This window comes from Crocodylus siamensis, chromosome 5, assembly GCF_052110815.1.
Source record: "Crocodylus siamensis isolate JL-2025a chromosome 5, ASM5211081v1, whole genome shotgun sequence".
Lineage (NCBI taxonomy): Eukaryota > Metazoa > Chordata > Crocodylia > Crocodylidae > Crocodylus > Crocodylus siamensis.
In genome coordinates, this window is record NC_143399.1 from 173588366 (window position 1) to 173614032 (window position 25667).

At 44.0% G+C, this 25667-nt stretch overlaps 1 protein-coding gene across 5 annotated transcripts in view; it reads right to left on the reverse strand.

Moving 5' to 3' along the window:
• Window positions 1-25667, reverse strand: part of RUNDC3B (RUN domain containing 3B) — an 87232-nt gene that overhangs the window by 18125 nt on the left and 43440 nt on the right. Inside the window, exon 9 of one of the 5 annotated variants that reach the window (XM_090047182.1) lies at window positions 9751-9957. The exons of the other annotated variants lie outside the window; for them this stretch is intronic. Within the exon in view, the coding sequence (XP_089903308.1) occupies window positions 9751-9957 (207 nt within the window). The remainder of the gene's footprint in view (window positions 1-9750; window positions 9958-25667) is intronic. 5 annotated transcript variants of the gene reach the window in all.

The following is a 25667-nucleotide window of genomic DNA, read 5'->3' on the forward strand; positions in this document are numbered from 1 at the left end:
ATTCATGGAGGTAAGCAGTAAGGCTAGGGACAGAAGTTACACATAAAGCGGTTTAAGTAATCAGAAACTGATTTAACATAAACCTGGTTGCATGTAGTATCAGACTTAACTGAGTTGGGTCAAACCAGTGTATGAAACTTCTGTCCCAGACCCCTTCAAGTTAAATCACAGTCCCCCAGCATGTACACCCCTGTGTTTTTGTGCTTTCTGGCCAGGACAGACTAATTTTTAAGTTAAATAAAAATACCAAACTGCAACATATTCTTCAAAGTAATATAGTATTTATAGAAGACACTTATAAAAGTGACACCACTAAGAACATGTTCAGTACATAATGCAGAAGTGGAGATAGAATGGTCAGCACAGAAAGAAAGGCGGGGTTAGAGAGAGAGAGAGAGAACGACAAACATTTTCCATTTTCCATAAAACTGGTAATTATATGAATGGACCTAATATAGGATCAGAGGGCAGCAGTGGCTATAACTTTCACGCTCACAGCACAATATTACCAATAGTTTAAATTGACAGATGTTTCCCTAACACCATCCTAAAATACTTTTCCTATAATGAATGAAACTGAATAGTCTTGGCAAACTACTATAACTTAAACTGATTCTTTAGGAGCTTTAAAGTTTAGGTGAAAGTTCATCTGTATAAAATAAGGAATTTTACATTAAAAAGCAGTTGTGACAGGTACTTATACTTTTAGTTTTGATATTTTATCCCAACTCTGTATTTTAAAGCTGTAGTGCAGCCCACTTCAACCATGAATCCAGTAGGGCCCTATAAATCAACTGCAGTTGAAAATACTGAAAATGTTTTGTAAAACAGTGAAGACTGAAAAAAGGAGGGAGAGAAAGAAGCATGCTTGAAATACATCTTAAGGAGAATTGCTACTCCAGTGCTAGTGGATATTAAGCATGGTACACCAGCAGACCATATGCTGTGGCTTGTCAAAAAACAAGATGTCAGTAATCAAGGTGTTGAAACGCATTGCAGAGGGTTTTTTTGTTTTGTTTTGATGTCTTTTAAAAAATGAAACATCTAGATGTGCTACAATGTCCTTGTTTAACTGATGACGCCATTCATTTCTCATGGTACACGTATGCAAGAAAAAAGTGCAAGTGTGTAAAATATGGAGTACCCACAGATGCAAGCACAAAACCAGAATTCATGTATTTAGGATTTTAAAAGTTTTCAACCATCTATTACAGATACTAGACATTTTTAGTATCTCTTATCCAAAAATGACTCGTGCATACGTACTTCATTTTAACACCTATCAAAGGTGTAAAAATCGGAATAATTTCAAAATGCCATTGCATTTAATAACTTGTTTAGGAGAATACAGAGCAAAAAAGATCAGAACTAGCTCTATAATAATAAAGTGTATGATTTAGATAGATATAAAGGAACTCACTTGTATTAGAACAAGCTTCTTTTCTATGCATCAGAATATACTAATTTTCAGTACAGAATAATAAAAAATTAGGGTTGGACGGAAACCCAGGAGGTCATCTAGTCCAACCCCCTGCTCAAAGCAGGACCATCCCCAACTAGATCATCCCAGCCAGTGCTTTGTTGAGCTGGCCCGGTGGTAAATTTTTTCCTAATATCAAACCTAAACTTCCCTTGCTGCAACTTGAGACCACTGGCTCCTTGTTCTGACATCTGGCACCAATGAGAACAAACTAGCTCCATCCTCTTTGGAACCACCCTTCAGGAAGTAGTTATTACCTTTAAAAAGGGTATCTTGAAACAAACCACCGCCAATTGCAGAAGAAATAATGCACATTCTAAATCAGTACTAATACTCTCCCAATTGTTGTTAAGCATCTGCCTCAACTAGACATGTCTGCTCCATCAGTGAAATTGCTAGGCACTTAAGTGTACCTATTCAAAAGAGTATAACAATAGCCATTATTATCAGAATCAAGTTTAAAAAGCTATCCATAGCAACAGTGCTGCATAGCTCAGATTTTTCGATCCTTAACTTGTTCATTTTTTTAAAAAAAGGATTATAGAGCCTTCTGGCAAACATGCTGCTGACTGTTAGGGCTTTAAATGTTCTCAGAAACAAGACAGGTCTATATAATAAGCTCTTTACATGAGTATTCATGAGCTGTTTAACTCATTATTGATTAATCCTCCTGCACTTTCAGCTAGCTGAACAAAATATGCACAGCAAACAGCAGAAATATATGGGCAGTGTATACCTAGCATATGCTGAGACAGAAAAAACATTTTCATCAACATTGTGGCTGCAAATTTGACACTCAGTACAGAGCAATCAAGATAGCTGCAGTCTGTCTTTGTACAACTTTTTTTAAACAATAGCCTTTCAAGTTTTATCATTCACAATCCATATTTAATTTAAACATAATAGCACAATTTGATTAACTATAATAGTATAAGGATAATTTATTGATCAAAATAATTTACTCAAAGCAAAACATGAAAATTTATATTCTACTAATGTTCTTACTCTAATTACTTTAATGTTCTTACTATAATTAGGTGTGAAAACAGTATGTGCCACATTCACTTAAAAGAAGGAAAAGAAATATTAAAATTAAGAAGTGCTAATGATGCTAATGATTTTTAGCAGAGTAACACTTAAAAATTGCCCTTTTTTGCATCAGATTTATCTACCCCTTTCCTTGCATGTATACTTCTTAATCCACCTGTTATGGAATATCTGATTATATGCAAGAAAGTATGGAAATATTTGCACTGAGTGGCTACTACACACACAAAGAAAACAGGTAACAAGTTGATTCATACTGTTATATAACATTGTGAATCATGACTCTGGGCCCTGGAAGACAGTGGGTGTGGCTGCAATCTACCAGCCCTGGTGGGGCACAGAGTACCCCCATGGCCTGGAGACTGCAGCTACTGCAGTCTCAGAGTCACAGGGGTGCATGATATGCAACTACTGTGATTTCCCAGCTGGGGGTGGGGGGTGAAGGTGTTCTACAGCTGGGAGATTTCAGCAGCTGCATTTCCCAGCTCTGGGGGTGCACAGAGCACACCCACGGCTGGGAGACCCTCAGCTGAGGTCTAGTCCCAGGAGATTGCTTCTTGCTGCTTCCTGATCCTGGGTTCCCCCCCTGCACTGGCAATAAGGTGAGATGGGATTTAACGTGCAAGCACAGAATCATAGAAAATTACGGCTGGAAGGGACCTCAGATGGTCATCTAGTTCAACTACCTGCTTGAAGTTGAACCATCCCCAACTAGATAATTCGTGCCAGAACTGGATCATTCCCATGATTATGCCTCCTGGCCTGCATGTATGGCATGGCAGGGGGCATGATTGTGTGGACTGCATATTGAAACCCATCACACCTTTTTCCTGCATGCAGAGGGGACCTAAAAAAAATAGTAATTTCTTACCTGCAAATTTAATTTCTCCAGATCCAGAAAGTGCCAGTGCAGATGGCTATTTGCTCTCCTACCAGCAGATGGAGACAGGAAATAAACCAAACTGAGATGCTAAGCCCCTAAAAAAGGGAATTGCACAAGAGGAATTCTCCAGTTCAAGAACCACCTGAGCAATAACAAAATAGAAGTAAAAATAAAACCTCAAAAATAAATCCACTTGAATAAGAACATGGTTTAAAAATAACAACTGAAAAAATCCTTTACCTAAGGCAAGCATACACTATGCAAAATCCAAGTACATGAGCATAAATAAAAATTTGTAAAATCTCTGTAAAATAAAAAGGGTTTCCAAATTTTTACTCCTGTGGCAAATATATAATGGGATCTCTGGACTGGTATTTACTGGACTTTGGTAAGTTAGGTTAGCAATTATGAAAGTCTGATGGGCCAGTACAGCACTTTCCTTGATTACACACCCTGTGCATAGACATAATACTTCCAAAATTCTGTGCCTTGGGAGTTTCTTCCTAATGAAAGGTTTAATACAGTGATTCTCACCCTTATTGGATTTGAGGCACCCCTCCATAACTTCTGTGAATTGAGAGGCACTTCATTAAAAAAAAAAAATTTATATTATTACAGTGTTTACCTCCTTGCAGAAGGGCCAGGTAGAGGGGTTGGAGAATCCACTAAACAGGGACCAGCCTGTGCCTGCGCTTATTGGTATATCTCGTCATACCAAGCTCATCTTCTTACACCCTCCAAAGGATCAGATGGTACCCTGGTTGAGAATCACTGGTCTAATACTAGCCTCTATAGTGAAGAGACAGGCATTTCCTGGCACCTCATACTTTTTAAAATAGATTTGACCAGTAAAGTTATCTCCATGCATAGCTGCACCACTGGGTAAGTAGAAACATTAGATTTCAACCAGCAGAATTGCTGTTCCACAGGGTTGTCGTCTCACACCCCCACTCCCCACCCCCGGGGCCAAGGTGTGGAGATCAACCCTGTGATGATCCTCTGACCCTGGGGGTTTCATAAAAGCTGCAGTAAATCCAGGAGGAAAACAGCTACAAGATTTACCATCTTATCCAAGGCAAACCAAATCTATTTTTCTATAGTATAGGTGTTATTGCCGCTTTAACTACAACATCAGTACTGAAGTGCTACGGACCCCCTATCTGCAGCTCTACCAGCAAAGGAGTTTTTCTCTTGCCAGAGCTCCACTTGGTTTCCCAAACAGAAGCTTTACTGACAAAAAAGCTATCTTCTCCTGGTAGAGTTGCACAGGAGTTTTGCTAGCAGGACTTGGCACTGGGATCTCTCTCACACCGCAGTCAATCTTGCTTTGTTGACACCACTCTGAAGGGTAGACAACTGCTCAGAAATTGCCAGAGGTGTTGAGAACCAGGTTGGAGCCCTAATGCAAGAGACTGACATTTCAGGGTATTTTTATAGCATGACTGCTTTCTAAAAGATGAAGACCTACTGACAGCCATTCAGATTGAATAACTTGAACACCCACATAGATTTAGTAATGACCAGACAATTATTAAAAGTACATGACAAATATTTATATGTGTTGCTTATTTTAGATACCTGCACTTCTTGATTACAATAAAATACTTTGTCTTTAATCTTGTCCAGTCATCTTTATGGAATACTATGTGATATTAAAAAGTTCATTCTCACATATGTAACTATATCACCTCTTTTCTCAGTTCAACTTTAAAATCATAATGTTTGTTACTTTTAAACCAACATTAAATCACCCATTAAAAAGCTCCTTTGGAAATAAAAGCTTAGATCAAGTTCTACTTCAGCAAAAGTAAATGAACATCAAATCATATTTCTGAAACAAATATAATCACAAAGATGCAAAACGTTTTAGATCTTCATGTAGAATTCCAAACCTATTTTAATAAAAACATGAAAGCTATGTACCAAATTTCCTTCACAGTGAGAAATTATGTATTTGAGATATCGTTCTTAAAATGCTGAGTTTTTCCTCTGCTGCTTCCTCTTCTCAAAATCATTTAAAAAAAAAAGCATAATAGTCCAAGATACTGCTATTCATATTCAAAATAGGAAACTGATATTGTCTGAAGATCACTGTGTAATGCATTCAAAGAACCTCATATTAATTCTAATGCATCTAAGTTAGCACCAATAAGTTGAACAAGGATACTTTGGTCCCTGCAGATGTTACACTTAAGACCAGTTAATCAGGTCTTACGTAGCAACCCACCTACATGTTAATGCAATTAATGTTGTGAAAAAACAAGAAATGAGCCACAGTTATTCCACAAAAAATGTGTGGTAACGTTGTGGCTGGTTCCCATCAAACTTAAGCCACGTGTGTGGCCAGGCTGCTTGGTCTCCCAGCCTACAGAGTGCATCAGAGCCTTTGATTCCACTGCATCCCCTGGCCGGGAGCAGCAGCTCCATGCTCCTAGGCCAGAGGTGGGGAAAATACAGCCTGCGGGCTGGATCTGCCCTGCCAGGCACTTTCATCCAGCCCACACAGCCCCTTCAAAATGCAGGTAATAGCAAGGGGAAGGGGTGCCTGGGCCAGCTTCTGCCTTGCTGCATGGGACTGGAGAGGATCCTGCCATGCAGGTAAGGGAAAGCAGCGGCTAGGCAGGCTTTGGCCGTGCTGTGCTCCTTGGGCCGAGCTGGCACCGGGGAGAGCAAGCAGTGGTTGGGGCAGCTTTGCCGCGTGCTGCTTTGTGGCGTGCTGCTGGGCTGGCTTTGCCATGTGCCACTTGAACCGGGCCGGGCCGGCACCAGGGAGGGAAAGCCACGGCTGGGCTGGCTTTGGCTGGGGTGGCACTGGCAGGGAGAGGTGACAGCTGAGCTGGCAGAGCCATGTGCTGCTGGGCCAGCTTCATCATGTGCCACTGGGGACCAGCCTGGCCCAGCTTGAGTGTCACACAGCTCAGCCACCCCTTTCCCTTCCCCTGTGCTGGCCCGGCCCGGCCAGGCCAGCTTAGCACTGGGGAAGGAAAGCCATGGCTGGGCTGGTTTCGGCCATGTACCATTTGGGATGGGATGGGCCCAGTCTGGTCAGCACCGACGAGAAGCGGCAGCCAAGCTGTGTGCTGCTCAGGACTGGCCAGTGCAGGTAAGGGGAAGCTGCGGTTTTGCCATGTGCTGGTCAGGCCAGGCCAGGCCAGCACCGGAGAGGAAAAGCCATGGCTAGGCAGCTGCGTCAGCACCGGGGAAGGAAAGCCATGGCTGAGCCAGTCCCAAGAGGCATACAGCTCAGTCGCCGCTTCTCCTTGCTGGTGCCACCCCAGCCAGGCCCATCCTGTCCCAAGCTGCACGTGGTGAAGCTGGCCCAGCCGCTGCTTCCCCCTGTGCCACTCAAGATGGGATGGGCCCAGCTGGGTCAACACGGGTGAGGAGAAACAGCAGCTGAGCCGTATGACATTTCACTGCGTACTGCTGGGCCGGCTTGGCTGCATGCTGCTCAGGACCGGCTGAGCCAGGCCAGCGCGCATAAGGGAAGGCAAAGCTGAGCCACATGCTATTCCAGCTGGGCTCGGTTGGTCTTGAGTGACACATGGCTCAGCCACCATTTCTCACCGGTGCTGACCCAGCCAGGCCTGTCCTGTATTGTCCTGAGTGGCACGTGGAGAAGAAGCGGCTGGGCTGGGCTGGCTGTGTGCTGCCTGGGACAGGATGGGCCTGGTCGGGTCATCATCAGCGAAAAGTGGTGGCTGAGCCATATGCCACTTGGGACCAGTTGGGACAGGCTGATGGAGGTAAGGGGAAGCCACAGCTTTGCCATGTGCCACTCAGGCTTGGGCTAGGCCAGCAACAACAAGGGAAAGCCGCAGTTGGGCTGGCTGAGCTGCAGGCCACTTGGGACCAGATGGGCCTGGCTGGGCTGGCTCCAGGGTGGGAAAGCCACAGCTGAGCCATCTGCGGCTCATGGTGGGCTGGCACAGTTAAAGGAAAGCCAGGGCCGGGCTGCCTTTGGTCGTGTGCCACTTGGGACAGGCTAGGCTGGCACCAGGGAGGGAAAGCCATGGCTGAGCCGCATGCCACTTGGAACGGGATGGGCTCTGCAGCACTGGACAGGCCAAGCCAGCACTGGTGAGGGGAACCTAGGCCAGTGCTGACTTCTGCTGTGCCGTGTGGGGTGGGCTGGGATGGGCCAGGTCATGTCGGCAGAGATCAGGGGAAGGGGGGGAATTAGCCAGCTTTTGCCACAGTATGAGACCGGATGGGATGGGATGGAATGGGTCCTGCTGCATGAGACAGGTCTGGTGTCCAGTGCTGGTGAGGGGAAGGGAGGATGGGTTAGCTTCTGCTGGCCTGTATGGGAGGGGCTGAGCCAGGTCCTCCAAACAAGTGAGGAAGGGCAGGCTGGGCTGGCTTCTGCTGTGCCCTGGGGTCCCACAAAACACTGTGATGCTGGGAGAGGATGGGCCTGGCCATGAGGTCCCAACACTGAAGCCAGGAACCAGATGCTGCCAGACTGGCTCTGGCTGGCTCCTTGCCCCATGTGCAGGCCCAGCCTTGCAGCTGGCAACTGCTTGCTGCAGCCAGAACAGGACAGGCGGGGCTGGCTCCCTGCTGTGCTGTGCAGGTCTGGGCCTTGCAGTCAGGAACTGGTTGCCATTGGAGCCATGGGCAACCTGGGCTGGGCCGGGCCATGGTAGGCACATAGGCCCAGTGCTCCTTCTGCAGTTACTGGCCCACCTACCAAGTTCCCCCAATCACCTGGGCGACTGTTATAACAAGGACATCTATGTGACTGGCAAGGGCAGAGGCCAGGGCAAGGGCAGAGGCCAGGGCAAGGGCAAGGCAATACCCTGAGACATGTTATGGTTAAGTGACAAACTTAGAAAGATGTAAATGGATTTTTTTAATGATATTTACATTGCTAATCTCACCACTCCACAGAAGAATAATTTGGATATGAGCACACCAGAGAAGAGGAAGGAAGAAGCTGAATGCCAAATATTCAACAAAAAACAGACCTCTAAATATTTTTTTTACCCAACTAGGTGGAAAAGCTGCTTGCTTAATTTCCAAAGAAATTGTGACTGTATTCAAAGAAAACAATTTGAATCGACATTTTGTGACCAGGCATGCATCCAAATATGAAAAATATTCAGCCTAAGAAAAAAAGCAAAGAAAGCGGAGGAGGTAGTTGCTGCAATGCAGAAAGAGCAATTTTTTTTCACAAAAGCATTGGCAGCACAGGATGGAATTATGAGAACGGGTTAAGAGACTGCATACAATTGGCAAGAAGAGCAAACCATTCTTTGATGAAGAATTTGTAAAGGAATGTGTATTCAAGTTTGCTGCACATTTGTGCCCAGACAAGAAAAAGCAGTTTGAGAATGTTAGCATGCCAAAGCAGACTATTATGACATATACTGAAGATATCTCTGAGAACCTGCACCAGCAGCTGAACAGGTAAATGATTTCTCATATTTTGCATTGGCATTCAGTGACAGCTGTGATATCAAAGACACAGCCCAGTTGTTAATTTTCATTCAAGAAATCACTGAAAATTCTAAGCTCTCAGAACAACTGGCATTGATGCAGTCAATAAAAGACTCAACAACTGGAAAAGATTTATTGGATGCAGTAAATCAGTGTGTCAGAACTGGAAACAGACTGGGGAAAAAAAATGGTGCATGAGAGACCACCAACAGAAGCCCAAACTTGACAGGGAAACACGTTGGTTTGCTCAAAAGAATTCAAGACCAAGTCAAAAAAACAAATCCAGAACAGAAAATTATTTTTTTACATTATATTATTCATCAAGAGGTCCTCTGTAAAAATTCTAAAACTAAGCACTGTCGTGGATACAGTTACAAAACTAGTCAACTACACTCGAGCAAGAGGATTAAACCACTGGAAATTTGTAACTCTGCTTGAGGAGTCTGAAGCTGAGCACAGATGTTCTCTATCATACCAATGTAAGATGACTTAATTTGAGTAACATTTTGAAAAGTGTGAGGGAAATGAGAGCTGAGATTGGTTTATTTTTTTAACATGAAAGGAAAAGATTTGGATTTCCCACAGCTGAATGATGCAGATTGGCTCTCTGATTTTGCATTTGCTGTTGATATCATGGGCTACATGAATTATCTGAATTCACAACTGCTTATTGTTCATGAATTGCATTCCAGTGTGAAATCATTTCCCCCATCAGACAGAAAACAAAGATTTCAGCCATTTTCCTATACTGCAGCAGGTTTCCTATACTGCAGCAGACTGTTTCTGATCCAAACCTAAAAAAAATACACGTCATTACAAGTGGACTTGCATGATGAATTTTCTCGCCGATTCAAAGATTTTTAAATGATAGAAAAAGACTGGTCTTTGGTCTCCTCACCTTTCACATTTAATGTTGACAGCGTTCCATGTGACCTCCAACTTGAGCTTATTGACCTGCAGTGTGATGCACTGCTTGCAGAACAATTCAGATAAGTGCCACTTCCTAGCTTTTATGCCTCTCTCAATTAAAAGAAGTTTCCAAAGGCTCACGCCTGGAAGATACTTGTACTGTTTGCATCCACATATGTATGTGAGCAGACATTTTCTGTAATGCAAGTCAACAAATCAAACCTTAGATCTTCGATGAGCGATGAACTTACAGCAGTGCACTGCAACAGAGATGATGCCTGGTTTTGATTTTCTGGTTAATGTACATGAGAGGCTTCATTCTTCACATTGAGTTCCTGTGTTTGTCTTTAAGTTAATCATCTTAGTTAAGTTAATCACTACCCAAATTATTTTGAATAACATTAAAATCTGTTATAGTAGATGTTTGATTTTTAGTATATGATACTTTAGCTACACTTTGGTAGAATGATTTGTTCTGAAATATTGCATGTGTGCAGTTCTTGACTCAATTGTTTTGGTTTCGTTCTGGGGGAGGTCTGATGCCCCTGAAACCCTACCGATGGGGCAGGACGTTAGAGGGGTCATAGCCCCTTACCTGATAAGCTGTGCCTGTGCCTCATGGCCTAGAGGACAGAACTCTTGGAGTCCCAGGAGCAGGCCATACACCCTGAGGGTGGGCCCTGTGAAGAGGTAGTAATTCCCAGTCAAGGTGTGGACCTTCTGATGTCAGGGATCATGTGATGAGGGCAGAGGATTCTGGGACAGATGTGGTGAGCGGCGGGGCAAGGTTTGGTGCTGGGTGGGTCTTATGACAGACCACGAGACAGGGTGTAACTTCCAGTTTCGAGGCCATACCCCATCCCAAAAGGAGTACTTCCCAAAGCAAGGGACTTCTGGTGGCAAAGGTCAGGGTTTAGGGGGGGCAGGACTTCCAGTCCCAAGATGGTGACCGGGGGCAGGGAAACTGTCAAGGGGCAGGACTACCCATGTGTGTCTCGACAGCTCACTAAAACTCATGAAGCAGCCCTCCAGCTGAAGTAATTGCCTGCCCCGTCCTAGGCTTTGTAGCATACTGGTGTCAAGGGCTCCCATACGCCCCAGCAGCTGGGAACAGCAACCTGCATACACTCCCAGCCTCCAGAGCACAGCAAAGCCTTAGAGTCTGCTACACCCCAGAGACTGGGAGCAGTAGCTGATTGAGGCTGTGCAGTATGGTACGAAGCACGACTGCTGGGATCTTGCATCAGATCCCCATTGTGCTTTCACCTGTACATCTGCCAGGGGCCTTAAACTGACTGTTTCATAAACATCTTAGAAGCATTTATATGAGGTACTAAGCAGATACTAAAAGACCTGTGCAAATACAAAAATTCCTTGCTTCTCCCCAACCTTTACCTGCAATAACCTACCACTCTCCCTTTTAATATACAAAAGTTTGTTACAGTAATGGCTATGATTTAAAAAAATTAAAATCTTCTGTTACTGAACTTGCAACTAGGTAGAATGAATCAATTAATCATATTAAATAGAAATAAAAAAAATCTTCCATCCAAAATTAACAACAGAATGCTGTACTTACTCAAATACAAGATGAGGTTTCCCTCCCAAATCATCATGAAGAAAAAAGACCCTCACTTTACAATCACATACAAGAAAACCTTATTAAATACATTATCTATCAAACTGCTGCTAAAAGCAGCATGTGCTCAGGAATGGAAACCAACCATGAACTATGGAGTTGATTAAAGGCAGCCAACACTCAGCATAACTATAAAACATATAGCTCATATGGAGCAAACATAGTAATCCAAACCTATGACAAGCGCAGCCCATCCAAACAAGATGTATGGTAATAACCATAGCATACAGTCCCTCTCCAACTCTTAAGTCATGGTGACCCACTACACTGAAAACATTTTTACTTCCTCTTCATTCCCACAGCTGAGCTGTACCTTTTCTTTCCCATTTCCAATTCTTCCTGTTGCTTCAGCAGCCTTAAATGTTTAGCAAACACCACAAAACAGAGCCTTACACAGTATACCCAGAATCAGTATGCTTTCTGTCATCCCCTCTCTCAGCCTGTTGCATATGACGAATATAGGCCCACCCTCCATGAAGTGGAGCCAGACTAGGCTTGCCTATGCCTTAGCTGTATATACATTTTTGAAGGATCCCCAGACTCAAAGCAAAAACAACCAGTTCCAAACATGAGTGAGGGCTTAGTACATGAAGCCTTTGGGGAAGGGATGGTGGAGTATCTGGAGTACACATACACACATACTGAGTAGTGCTGAGCTGCAGAGTCACCATGGCCTGAAATGTTGTTGATTCTGCTGGGGCCCAGTTCAATGAACTGTATGGTAAATCATGAGCCTTTTGGCTTTGGACTCTTATCATGCATCACTTGTACTATATACAAGTAGGTAAAATAGTGCTGCTTAAAAGTGTGTTTATTGAGTACTAGTGTGCTAAAACTTACAGCAGTTTCAAATAAGGTAAAATGCAGCATTCTGGATGAATGGATTAGACCCTAAATCTAAAGGCTACCTGCAGAATTTTGCCTATCTAATGTACTTATTCCAAGGTCAGTACTTTCAAATTTGCCCCTCACTACCATGTGTTCAGGGAGAACAGGGTCTCACATAGGGACAGGGGGATAGGCTGTAGGGAAGAAGAAGGTTGGGAAGGGGCAGAAGGCAAGGTGGCTACCTGACCCCCAGATTTGTCTTCCCCTCTGTAGCAGTGGCAGGCACACAAATTCCAAGTAAATCCCCAATAACTAGATTATGAACCTGGTAAATTATATCAAATTTAAAATTATGCATCTAATTATTGGGGGCTCATTTTATATTCAACTGAATATAGTAATCCATTCATGCATGCATTCAAAGGAGAGACATTCTGTTTGAACTTACTATCAAGAATAATCAAGATAATTTGAAAATTATCAGACATACAAATGACAACGGATTGAGTACTGAAAAGCATAAAGAAAAACACTTTTCTACAAATATACTGTCATTAAAAATCTATAATACGAAACCTATCTACATTAAGTCTTTGTTTCCTTATATCCATTAAAGTCACCCATACACAAATATACATTAAAAAGTGAAATGGTTAACATATTAACAGAAGCCTCATTAGATGTACATTAAGGTAGCTAATGAGTTTGAAATATTACTGATAAGTTCAATTTGAATAAACACTCTACTATTAATCATCCAAGACATCTTTGTCTCACCACACTTTGCAGAACTTAAAATGCTATTCCCAAAGACACAATTTGGGTATTGAAATGTTATTGATCTCTTATGCAAACTAATTCTGAAAAGAACTATTCCCTCTGGAAAAATGTATTCTGAAAAAAAGCGGGCTGAAGCCCCTCCCTGAAGTTTCTGTTATTTTCTCCACTTCCTTTTCATTTAAACCCCAGAGGCCAGAAGAAAGGCCACCGGACACATGTTGGGGGCTGAGCGGGCCAGGACCACTTGGGGACCCTTGGCACCGACAGACCCGACCCCTCACAGGTGTTGCCTCATCATCCAAGTAAATGTGTGTGGCAGGGAGGAAAACTGCCGTGAGCACTGAGAGCCAGAAAGAGTGAGAGGGATTGGGACATGACATCTAAGTGGGGTTGGACCGTCCATCGTTCAGCTGTCCCAACAGGCTGATGCATGGCTGAAGTGTAGGGAACGTGGAGCCATGGTAACACCAGCTGGTGATGCCACCCGATGTGGGATTCCCTTCTAGGGGAGGCGACACAACTGAACATAATATCCAAGGCATGGCAGGTGAACATCAGGGTATTCCTTGGGGAGAACGTGACCAGACATCGTGGCAACAGAAGCAGCCTCCAAGGCAGACGCTGGGTACCTGCTCCAGGGCTGCATGGGAGGGGTTGCACAAAGCCAGGTGGGTACAGTTACATTACTTGCTTAAAAGTTGTGCATGCTCAGCATTGTTTGGTTCAAGAAAGCTCCAGAAAGCCTGAACTATTGAACTGTGTCCTACTTCTTGAGCTTTGAGCATGCTCAGGAGGCACACAGGTGATAAACAGATTTGGTGCCAAAGTTGCAAAAGACATGAAGCACAGCTTTTGAGGTGATTGGATAAAGCTTGAGAGACTGATAAATGTGTATCATAGGTATGATTGACAAGTGCATCTGTTAACTGGATAAATGACTGACATAGCCCCTACGAGTTTGGTTCAGAAATGTGGTATGATTCAGGGCCATAAAAGGACTTGTACCCAAGGCTCGGTGTGTGAGTGTAAGACTGAACTGCTGTGTGGGCAATTGGGGCAACTGAGTGGTGCACAACCTGAGACTGGGTGTGAGGCTGCATACAACCAAGTGTGTATTGGTGCAGTTTGGCCATCGGCCATCATACAGTCTAGAGGGCCTGGAAGGCCAAAGGCTGGTGCTGTCCAGAGTGACCCTGAGGAGATGATCTGTGGGTGAGAAACTGTGTGGGTAAGAGTACATCTGGGGCTGTGCCCCAGTGTGCACCAGAGTCTGTGCTGGAGCTCGCAGTTAAGTCTGAGTTGCCTGGTGAGTATACACAGAGCAATGGTCTGAGGGACTGATATCTCTGTAGTGGGGATCTGTGTGACTGGGGCCATCTGCAGTGAATGTTGGCTGCTGGTGAGAGCTGGCTATTGCTCTCTAGCACTGGCATTGTTGTTGGTTCTTGTTGATATTGGGGTTTCCTGTTATTGTGTACATTGTTTCTTGAATATAGTTGTTGTTAACAATATCTTGTGTTGGTGTCACCGATTCACCAATTAATTATATTCCACTAACTAGAGCCAGGTTGCAATGAGGGTTGAGGCTTGGATAGATATAGCATCTAGGAGTAACATAAATGACACTGGATAAGCCTCCACCCTCTCTGAGAATTCTCACACTGAATACAAGACTCTGTTCCACCCTATCATGGTTCCTATTCAGTGTGTATTGAGGTTCTTAGGGAGACCAAGAATATAGTACTGCAATATACATACAAATTTACTTGCAACTGGAATTCTTCAGGATGGATTCTGCGATCTTGTGTGGCATCAAACAGAAACCTTTTTTGTTTTGTTCCTTGCTTCTGTATTCTCAAGCCATCTGATGGTGATGTTATAACAGAGTGGTGTCCGTGCCAGCAATACTCCAACCTTGGAGTTTAACCTAATTAAACTGTGTTTTGACTGGTTGCAAACATAAATCTATAATAGGGTAATCCCAGATGTTGAAGACTTTGTGCACTGCCTCCACTTTTCTAGAACACTCGTTAATCTAAGGCTCCTGGCACACATTCATTTACTGGTGCAATGAGATCTATTCTCCAATCCCAACAACTGTGCTTCCTGCCATGCCATATTTGCATCATAGGATGATCAATCTGGGGATCAGGAATCAGATCCCAATCATGCCACTATTACTTGCCACTGCATGGGGGAGTCCAGGATCACAATCACAGAATACCTCTGAACCGACAAGTTAAAAATCAAGTGCCTGATGAACCAGTGTAGTCCCAGGACCAGGACTGATAATCAGCTGATTGTGGGTCTCAGTCCTGGACTGCACTGGTGTTGGCTCGAGACTCCAGTATGGTCAGACTATGAATCTCATCCTGGGACTGCAAAAGAGCCAGCTAGAAACTCCCAGGCCCACAACCACATCAGAGCCAGCTGAAGACTTCAGTGGGGTTCCAGGGCTAGGGGAGCTATCAACCAAGCCCTGACATGCAGCTGGCATGAGGCTGCCACATGTTCAATTTAAGGCACAATGGAAACCAGTAAAAAATTATTAAAATTATTTCACAAAATATGTGTGAGGCAGATTTTGTGGCATCATTAATTGCCTGAACATGTGACTGCCAACTATTAAAGACACAACTAACAGATTTAGTCATGCCTTATGCATAATGTCTGCCAGGGGCCTAAGTTGAGTTTGGTTGTTTCATTATATCAGGGCTGCCCAAGGTCTGAGTGCAGATGCTGTGTGGGCTACATGCCGTGCCATGCTGCCCATAACTCCCAGCCCCTGCACTGCATGCTGTGCCACTTGGGTCTCTCTCTCACCATGCCATGCAATGGACGTCCTGCCATGCCATACTGGTGCCACACAGAGGGCCAGATTAACGCACAGGCAAACTAGGCAATTGCCTAGGAATCTAAACTGGGGGGAGGGGTGTCCTTCTGTCCACTGTGTTGGTGTGAATGGCCCCACCCGCATCCCTTCCTTTCCCCTGGCTGCCTCAGTGGCTGCTGCCTAGGCTAGGGACAGAAGTTACACATACACATAAACCGGTTTAAGTAATCAGAAACTGGTTTAAACCTGTAACAGAACAGAAGGTCAGTGCACATAAATGTTTCAAAATGGCTGAAAATAATTTAAGATAAACCTGGTTGAATGTAGTGTCAAACTTAACTGATTTGGGTCAAACTGATTTATGAAACTTCTGTCCCTGGCCCCTTCCTGGTTCAAGTTAAATCACAGTCCCCCAGCATGCTTTCCACCATGGGCTGGGCTGCACTATCTGCTCCAGAGAGCAGGGCTGGCCACCCCCCCCCCCCCGCTCCTTAGCTGGAGCAGTGAGGGCTGACTGACAAGGGGTAACGTGGGGAGGGGGGCAAATCTAGCTGGGGATACAACCCAGTCTACAGGGGGAGGATTGGTTCCCCATCCTTCTCCCGCAGGAAACCCTGGCTGGGGTTTGGGGCCAGGGAGGGGGGCTAAATGCCATGCCCCCTGTTCAAACTTACTGCTGGCTGCAACTGTGGGCTACAAATCCCAGAATCACCTGGAAACAGGAAGAAGTGATGAGCAACCCTGCAGAGTACTGCTGTTGGAATTCCGAGCAGCAGATCCCAGAGACCTCAGGGTCGACAGGAAAAGGAAGTAAATACACAGCCCGAGCACTGCACTCTAGCACCCCTGGCTTCTGGCCTCAGCCACTGCAGGGATGTGGCTGCATTTCTTGAATGAAAGGTAAATGTCTGTTCACTTCTGTTTCAATTTAATATGTGCAGCAAAGACTGAATTGATTCAGCCTCAAGCTTTTTGACTGTCTGTATCTAGCCCTACAGGCAGCTCTGAGTCAGTGTTACCAAGTCTGCTTACAATAAGCAGAACTGGGCTTGTTTTTTTTTCCAAAGTTGCTTTGATTTTTAGAGAGTCACAAGTTGTGGATTTTTGGCTTTTTTTTTTTTATTTAGAGATTGCTTATCTTAGGCTTTTCTGTAATACAGCAGTTCCCAAACTGGATCCCAGTTGTGGAAACAAGATGTGGTCGCGGAAGGGCCCGGCCTCGCCAGCACGTAGCTTCCAGGCAGGGTAGCTTCCAGGCAGGGCTGCTGCTGCTGCCCCAGGGACCTACATGCCTTCCCCAGCCTCCGGCTGTGGGGGGTGTCCATACTCCCCCACCCTCCCTCATACCTTCACCCTGCCCCCCACAACCCCTCTCCCGCATATACACCCCCAACATACTCTACTGCCCCCCCACTCACAGCCACACCCCCTCATAGCCCCCACCCCGCTTCTCTTTGAAATGTGCTGGCCTAGTTTTTAAAGGCAGTGCTGCTTTTTTTTTCCTCTGGAGACTTGGAATACTGCTCTGAGACCTGCTCCCTGCAGGTGGTAGCACCAGGATGGGGAGGGGAGAGGTATGAACCAGCCCGGGGCCCACAAGTTTGTTTGCCTAGGGCCCACTAAAGGGTTAATCTAGCCCTGGCGCCACACCACATCACATGTGTTTCCTGGGTCTGGGCTGCAGGCTTCATTGACCCTGCTACTAGGGGGAGGCAGTGGAAGGGAAAGAAAGGCCAGAGACTCCAGATCAGCTGCCAGAGCAGAGAGGAGAGGCACCCAAACCAGGAGCCAAAGGACTGCATGTTAACTCCTCACAGGCTGCATGCAGCCAGCTGGACGGCCCTGCCTTACATTGCTGTCCTTTCCTTTCATATGCAGGACTACTGAGTAAATCATGCTCAGGGGCAATCAGCATGGGTTCAAAGGCAGGTCCTGCCTGACCAACCTGACTGACTCTTATGACCAAGTAACTAAATCCTTGGATGATGGTGTCACCATGGACGTAGTCTTTCTAGACTTTAAGGCGGCCTTTGACACTGTCTCTCACCCCATCCTCATCAATAAATTAAGCGACTATGGAATCGATGCCTACACAGTTGGATAGGTAAAAAATTGGCTGATGGGGCACACTCAGAGAGTAGTGGTGGATGGGTTGTACTCAACCTGGTGAGATGTGAGCAGTGGGTACCCCTGGGTTTGGTCCTTGGACCCGCATTGTTTAACATCTTCATCAGCAACTTAGACAAGGGTGTGGGAAGCACACTGTCCAAGTTTGCTGATGACACTAAGATGTGGGGTAAGGAGGACACACTTGAATGGAGACAGAGGTTGCAAGTAGATTTAGACAGACTACAAAACTGGGCACATGAGAATACGATGGGGTTCAACGTAGACAAACGCAGGGTGCTGTACCTTGGTAGAAGGAATCCACAGCATACATACAGGCTGGGGAGTTCCCCTCTTGACAGCATAGAGACAGAAAGGGATCTTGGAGTCATTATTGACTCCAAAATGAACATGAGCCACCAATGCCAGACCGCAACCAGCAAGGGCAGCCACACCTTGTCATACATCCAAAGGTGCATCTCAGGCTGGTCCAGAGAGGTGATACTCCCCCTCTGTGCCACATTGGTCAGGCCGCAATTGGAGTACTGCGTCCAGTATTGGACGCCGCACTTTAAAAAGGAAGTGGCCAGCCTGGAGAGGGTTCAGAGGAGGGCCACCTGCTTGGTGAGAGGGCAGCAGGACAGGCCCTATGAGGAGAGACTGAGGAACCTGACCCTGTTCAGCCTCAGCAAGAGGAGGCTGAGGGGGCACCTGGTGGTTGCCTACAAGCTCATCAGGGGAGATCAACAGCAAATAGGTAGAGCCCTTTTCTCCCCAGCACCACCTGGGGTGACAAGGAACAATGGTAATAAGCTGATGGAGAATACGTTTATGTTAGAGATCAGAAGGCAATATTTTATAGTTAGAGTGGCCAAAATCTGGAACCAACTTCTCAGGGAAGTGGTCCTCGCCCCTACCTTGGGCAAATTCAAGAGAAGGTTGGGTGATCACCTGTCTGGGGCCTTGTGAACCCAGCATTCATTCCTGCCTGTGGCAGGGGGTCAGGCTAGATGATCTGTTCAGGTCCCTCCTGACCCTTGTTACTATGAAACACTGGATGTATGTATTAATCCCATAATTTGATTGTTTCATTGTACAACCTGGGCAAAAGTAACCCTCTCTGTTTGCTTTTATAGCACATAGGCATCACTATTTGTTGCTAGTTGAGCTACCAGCCCCTTAGTAGGGGAAGGGAACAGTCCAAGAGCCAGATAAATTGTCCTAAGCCCCAATACATATGTATGAATCATCCTCTCAAAAGAACTCAATGTGCTCAATCTCTGAGGAATTTCATGTACACACACCATCTGTTCTTGGGTGCAAAGTGATAGACAATAATGGGACCAGAGAACTGAATAACATTTGTCTTAAAACATTCGCTGAATCCAAATGGACTACGTATTTAATATACCCTCTTACACAGAACTTTCTGCAAACTGTTCCCATTGGCTCTATAGTGTTCAGCCATTCAATACTGTAAAATTCTGAGACAAGTACACATAATACCAAGTATCACTAATACTATTAGACCCATCAATCTAGAAATAAGTTATGTACCAATAACTGAAGTTCAAGCGGCCTTGTCCATATGTGCATTTCCACTGGGTGCACATGCACCACAGCACTTCTGCTCACAGATCTTTTGCCTTAGCACTATCTGTAGACCCTCCATCCATACCAGCAGGGCAAAACAAGGTATGTACTTCCTCCTCCTCAATTTCTCCCATCCACTTAAGACTGTATGCAACTCCAGCAAAATAGGAAAGAGAAGGATATGCAGACGTGCAAGTGAACAACATTTCTTAAAGAACTTCAGCTACTGGTAAGAAACTCCTCTTTCTCTTTCAAGTGATTTTCCATAGGCAGATCCTCACTGTGAGTGACTCAAAAAACAGTGGTCACACAACTTGGAGTCCTCACAGTCAGTGGCATCAAATGTACATGGGCTGGATCTGACCTATGGAGCCACTTTATGTGGCCCACCGGGCAATGGTGGACAATCAGAAGTTGAGGGCATGGCTGGCAGGGGAGTAGAATGCCAAAGAATCCAGGGTCCTTGGACCCTAATAGACACGGTGATCAGCATCAGGAAGGCAAGCAAGGGCCAATACAAGTGTGATTGTCCTCTGACCACTTTGTCTGTTGCTACTGCTGTGGGCCTACCTGGCTCCGGGCTCAACTGCCCCAGGCTGGGGCCAGAACTGTTACCGCTATTACGTGGAGCTGGAGCTGCCTCCACAGCACACAGCATGTGGCAGCAGCAGCAGTTTCTGCATGCAATACAAGGCAGCAGGTTCAGCTGCTGCTGCCACCACGTGCCCTGCGCCAGAGCTGGAGCCAGGGCCACCACTGCTGTGTGCCTCAGGCTGATCCATCCCACAAGGAGCCCTGTGGTCCGGAACTGACCTGGGACACAAAGTGATTTTGCCACCCCTGACCTGGGTGAACAGTGCCTGAAGTCACTGCTTACTTTTTACATGAAGGGATGAATGTAATGCCAGATATCAGCCCAGGAGATAACCATTATAGAAACACTTCAGAAATGAAGTCACCTTATGACGCAACTGGATACAATCCTGTAATAACTGGACAGACTTTTGGGTTGTTAACAGTGTACCTCTGGATCTCTCAGCTCAAGGGAGAAAGACTCATGAAGTCTTTCTAAAAGGCTCAGTTCTCTATACATAGAAAGACTAATCTCTGCACATACTAAATATGACAAATGACACCTCGCCTCAAAAGGAAAGAAGATTAAGGAAGAATATTGGAAATGTAAATCTGCTGGCTGACTTGGAATTTAATGAACATTTTCAGCAGGCACCTGGGGAAGTCCCTCAGGATATTTTTCTTGGATAGTAAGCAGTATGCACAGAGGATCTACCATGTGGTGTTAAATCTCTCCGAGTTTTCTTGCAAAGTTAAAAAACTACAAAGAAACATAGATCAAGAAACATGTTATGAGTTCAAGTACCAATTCCAGAGACAAGAGAGTCTCATTTATTAAGGAAAAAGGCAGTGGATTAGTCCTTTAGAAGTCACTAATCTTGAACCTAGATAAGGAAATCCTTTTCAATCTGGTGACAGTATGAGCAATTGACACAGCAATCCCCAAATTAAAGCCAAGGAGAAAGAACAGGGAAACCTGACCTGATTCCAGGGGAATACTTAGGATCCTAACGCCAAAAGGTCCAGAGTCAGGTACAACCTTGAAGTCACTAGGCTGGAACAAAGACGGTCCATCAGGGTACTCTAAGGAGTCGGTACTATTGTCTTCTATAAACTCTGGACTGTTGATGCAGATCCACAGACTGAATGGAACTGGACAAAGGGTCAGAGCAGGGAAAAAGTAAGTTTTACAGGTGACACTATAAGAGCTGGAGCCAAACCCAAGCCTCAGAACTAGAACCATAGACAGATGTCAGTATAAGAGCAGACTAGATCAGTACTACTGATAGTATTAATTCTGAGGGCACCCTGAAGTTATTCAGTGCTACAGTATACATAACAGCTTGCCAGAGAGATTTCAGTGTCGAGTCATGAGTTAGAGACAGTGATCACAAATTCTAACTTGACTTGACTGAAGGAAACTAGGGCCAGGGATCATGGCCCTGGAATGGAAGTCAGTATGGGAACCACTGGAATAAGTCCTCTATGGAGGGCAGTTTGAGGATGGCTTGGAGCATTTTTCTTAGATTTTCTTTAGAACCAACAGAAGGTGACTGACAGGGTTGGATGACATATCTGGAACAGAAGTGCCCAAGTCTTTGAGCTTTAGAAGTCTTTGAGCCTTCAAATGTCTCAGCATGTCAAGAATATATTCACAAGGCTGTGAAATTTCAGCATACAAAGAGCAAGGGTAAGGTGAAGTAGCGCCTTCTCATAGAGCCTCGAAATGGCACCCTCCCCCTGGGACAGACTTTAGTACTGCAGCACATAGGAAGTTCTATCAGAATCAAGGTCATATGCAGTTTTGCTAACTACTAAGTACTAGAGGCAAACAGCATCAAATGCAGCTCGCATCCCAGGATCATGCACAAATCTCATGCTTAAATTTTTAAGACAGAGTAGCAGCTTTGTTTCATGTTCTACATGAAAAGGATATGCATATGGTGCTTTCCCCAGGCATATGGGACTTCCAGGCAATACAGGCATTTGGAGACAGCACAAAAATGAGCAGAAGCCATGATGATGATAACCTTGGTCTTCTGCTCTCTCTTCACCAAAATTAAAAGCGGCTAAATAAATGCTAAGAGTACAATGCTCCAAGAGGGCAGCACTGAATGATTCAGATAAAATTAAGCTGGGAGACAACTAAAGTTTTGCAAATAGAAAGAGTTACATTTTTTTAAAGAGAAAACGAAATGAAAATAGGTACAATGATGGAAAATGAAGATAAAAAGCAGCATAGGCGCAAAAAGGTTTTGACTGCAATTGTCAAGGCCTCAAGTCATAAATTTACAGAGTGCTCCGTCTTCTGCTAGTATCAGTGAGTGAAAATGAGAATCAGGAAGCATGTATATCTTTTACTCCCTCTGCAGGGAGCAAGGGGAGAATTAGATTTGATAGGCAAAAAAGTTTCCAAGCTTGCGATCTATGGCACATTTACTCTCCTAGTTAGAGCATACATGCCTGTGGACAAACACTCATAGGAGAAAGACACCTTTTGTATAGTTTGGCTGTGAAGAATACTGAAATTTCAGACATCTACACATTTTCTAGCACAAATGTCTTGCCTTCCAGAGTCCAGGATTATTCCTATAAATGTACATAGTTTGAGACCTAAGTGATACTTTTACAATTTATTAACAGATCAAAGTCCTTGAATATAGAAGTTGTACACTAAAAGTCTGAGAGGACCCTCACAAACTAATTATTTAGACATGGTATCAACTAACCCCCATCTTGTCTGATGTTTCATTACAATTAAAAGGAATTTTATAATAAGGAATCTGGGGGCTTAGAAAGGAAAACTGGGAGGCCCAAAGTTTAGAAATTCCTTGATTCCTTGGTCAAATCTACATTCTTGCAATGGCTTAGTCTTAAAAAGCTACAGGCAGATGAGCTTGTCTGAGCTACAAAACAGAGAGCCAATCTAGGCAAGAAAGAAAAGAAATCAAAGATTTCTGAGGAGCCTCTTGGGATCTAATGAAGATTCTGATGAAGACTATTTTCCCTTTTTAGTATTAAAACGTTTAGATAAAAACATCACCACACTCAATTTCACCACCCTGTCTTTCAAAGTAGCAGAGACTGCACATTCAAAAATACCATTCTCCCACAAAAGAAGGCCCAAAGTAAAGAAGTACATGACAGTTAGTATATCAACATGACAGTTTTGTTGGATCCACAGCTGTTAACAGATGCTTAGAAAGCAGCAATTGCAATCTGTGCAGGTAAGAAAGCTCTGATAGTTTTTTTGTTTAGATGCAGCCTTAATCACAAAATTTAGGCTTCTATCTCCAACAGGATTTCTGAAAAGTGACTTATATTCAGGTCATGAGGTCAGTGACCACACAGAAACATCAGCAAATACAGGATGCATATACATATTCTCATTATCTCCCTTTCACAGAAACATATTAAATCAATTATTTGAGAACTATTCAGGCTTACATTTGTATTTCATGTAAATTAATGATACATGCTTTGACTTGTAACATTTTAAATGTCTGACTGACCTTAAAGTTAGATGCATCATTAGTATTCATACAAGGACAGGTCTGCTACCATTATGACAGTAGACAGTACTACCTGCAGATGTCAACTCTGAGATCTGGGCATCAGGAAATAATCTAGCAACCTCTATGATGCCAATAGCTTTGGGCAGAGCAGCAACCTAAAGGGGATACTAGTCCTTATCCCTAGTGGAGAAAACGCTACCAAAAGGCAGATGCCACAGCAGGGTGGACTGGGCTCTCCAGCTTTGGTTGGCAACCAGTCTAGGAGCCAGACAGTAAAGATTTTCATACTGGCTGCTCCTGCAGCCAAGCTGGTTCCAGATGTACTGGCTTCTGCCTTTCCTTTGGAATCAACCAGCTCAGTTGAAAGGGGGATATTGATATACAGGCAACTCAAGTATCTCTCTATCAACTGCCTAGGCTACTGCAGCCAAAACTGAATGGAGCAGATAGTCCACCTTTGCTACTTGCATGGGTATAACATGGTGGTTACTTGAATTACACCAGAAATATGATTGAAGGAAACAGCTTGTCAGTACAACAGCCTCTCATGCTATGTATACCTGCGACTATTGTGGCTGGTTTAACATTGGTCTCTACAGCCACAAGAGAGAATGCATCACCAGTCAGTAGAATAGCTGCAATATCCACTGTCATTCACTGATAAATGGGTGCCATTAATATTACCAACAGAACACTAAATGCAATTGGCCAAATTAATGTTTTAATAAAACAAACCAGAAATCACTATGGAATTACTGTGCCTTGCCAGAATGAAGCAAAGAGAGGGAGGGCGAGTGCAAAGGGACTCTAGAAAATACCAGTTGCTGCTAGTTTTCATTATCAGTTTCCTCATCCAAATCATATTTTTACCCCTCTAACTTTCTTGGGTAAGTAACTAGAGAGAGGCTGTAAGCCAATTGTGAAAGAGCACCTCAGACAGATTTTCTGCATTGACAATATTGTTATTGTGTAAAATTGTATACAGACCCACAAATACCTGCCTTAACCTAGAAGTCCAATTATGGTATGTCTCATATGTCCACATTAGGCTGGATTTCTTTGAGTTAACTCATGATTGCATTCTAAAATCTAAGTTTTCATCTAAAGAAAAGAAAAACGAAGGTAAAAATGTTTATATTGAAGAAATTAGTCTGCAAAGCATCCTCAGAAGAGAGTCTTCAGCTGTCTTCCTTATTTCCTTCACTTGAGCAGTTCTCTACTAGCTCTGGGTTATGAGACCCAGAGAAGAAGAAGGATGGTCAAGCAGCTAAAGTATTAGGAAAGGATTTGGATACCCAAAGTTCAATATCTTCTCTGGGCCAGACTGCCTATGTAACCTTGGACAAGCCACTTAGCCTCTATGTACTTTAGCAGCTCACTAATAAAGGAGGTAAATAATTCCAGCCTCTTACACATTGTGAAGTACTCAGATCTATAGTATTGGGAGCCAAACAGTTCCCTTTGTGCTGGTCTAACCTTTTTACCTGACAAGAAGGCAAGCATGAGAAGCAGGTAGCGTGTCCAATAACAAAGGCCTCAGCTTCAGCAGATGGACTGCTCATGTTCCTCAGCTTTACCACCACAGAATTTAAAGCATAAAGTATCTACAACTCCATATATGGGAAAGCAAGTACTTTCCTCCCCAGAAATGAAAATTTTATTAGGTTCACAAATTACTTTTTACCTCCCAAGAAATGTTTTGTTTAAAAGCTAGTAGTAGTAAAATACAACATGGCAATATTAATCAGAAAAATGCACATTAATTAAAATAGGAATACTATTATAAGTTGTCTTAATTTTTAATTTCTCACAGTTTTGGCATTTCATATTAATGCACCCCTTTCAGTCTATTTTTTTTCATCTAAGAAAGACATATTTCACATTTACTGAAAACAGAGCTACTTCAATACTGTCATGATTAAGACCTGTCCTTTTCCAAGAGATCAAGTATTCTTGTAAAGCATACAGAAAAGGAGAGCATCCAGATAGATATTTGTTACCACTCCTTTACAAAAATATTTCTCCACCAGTCTAACTTA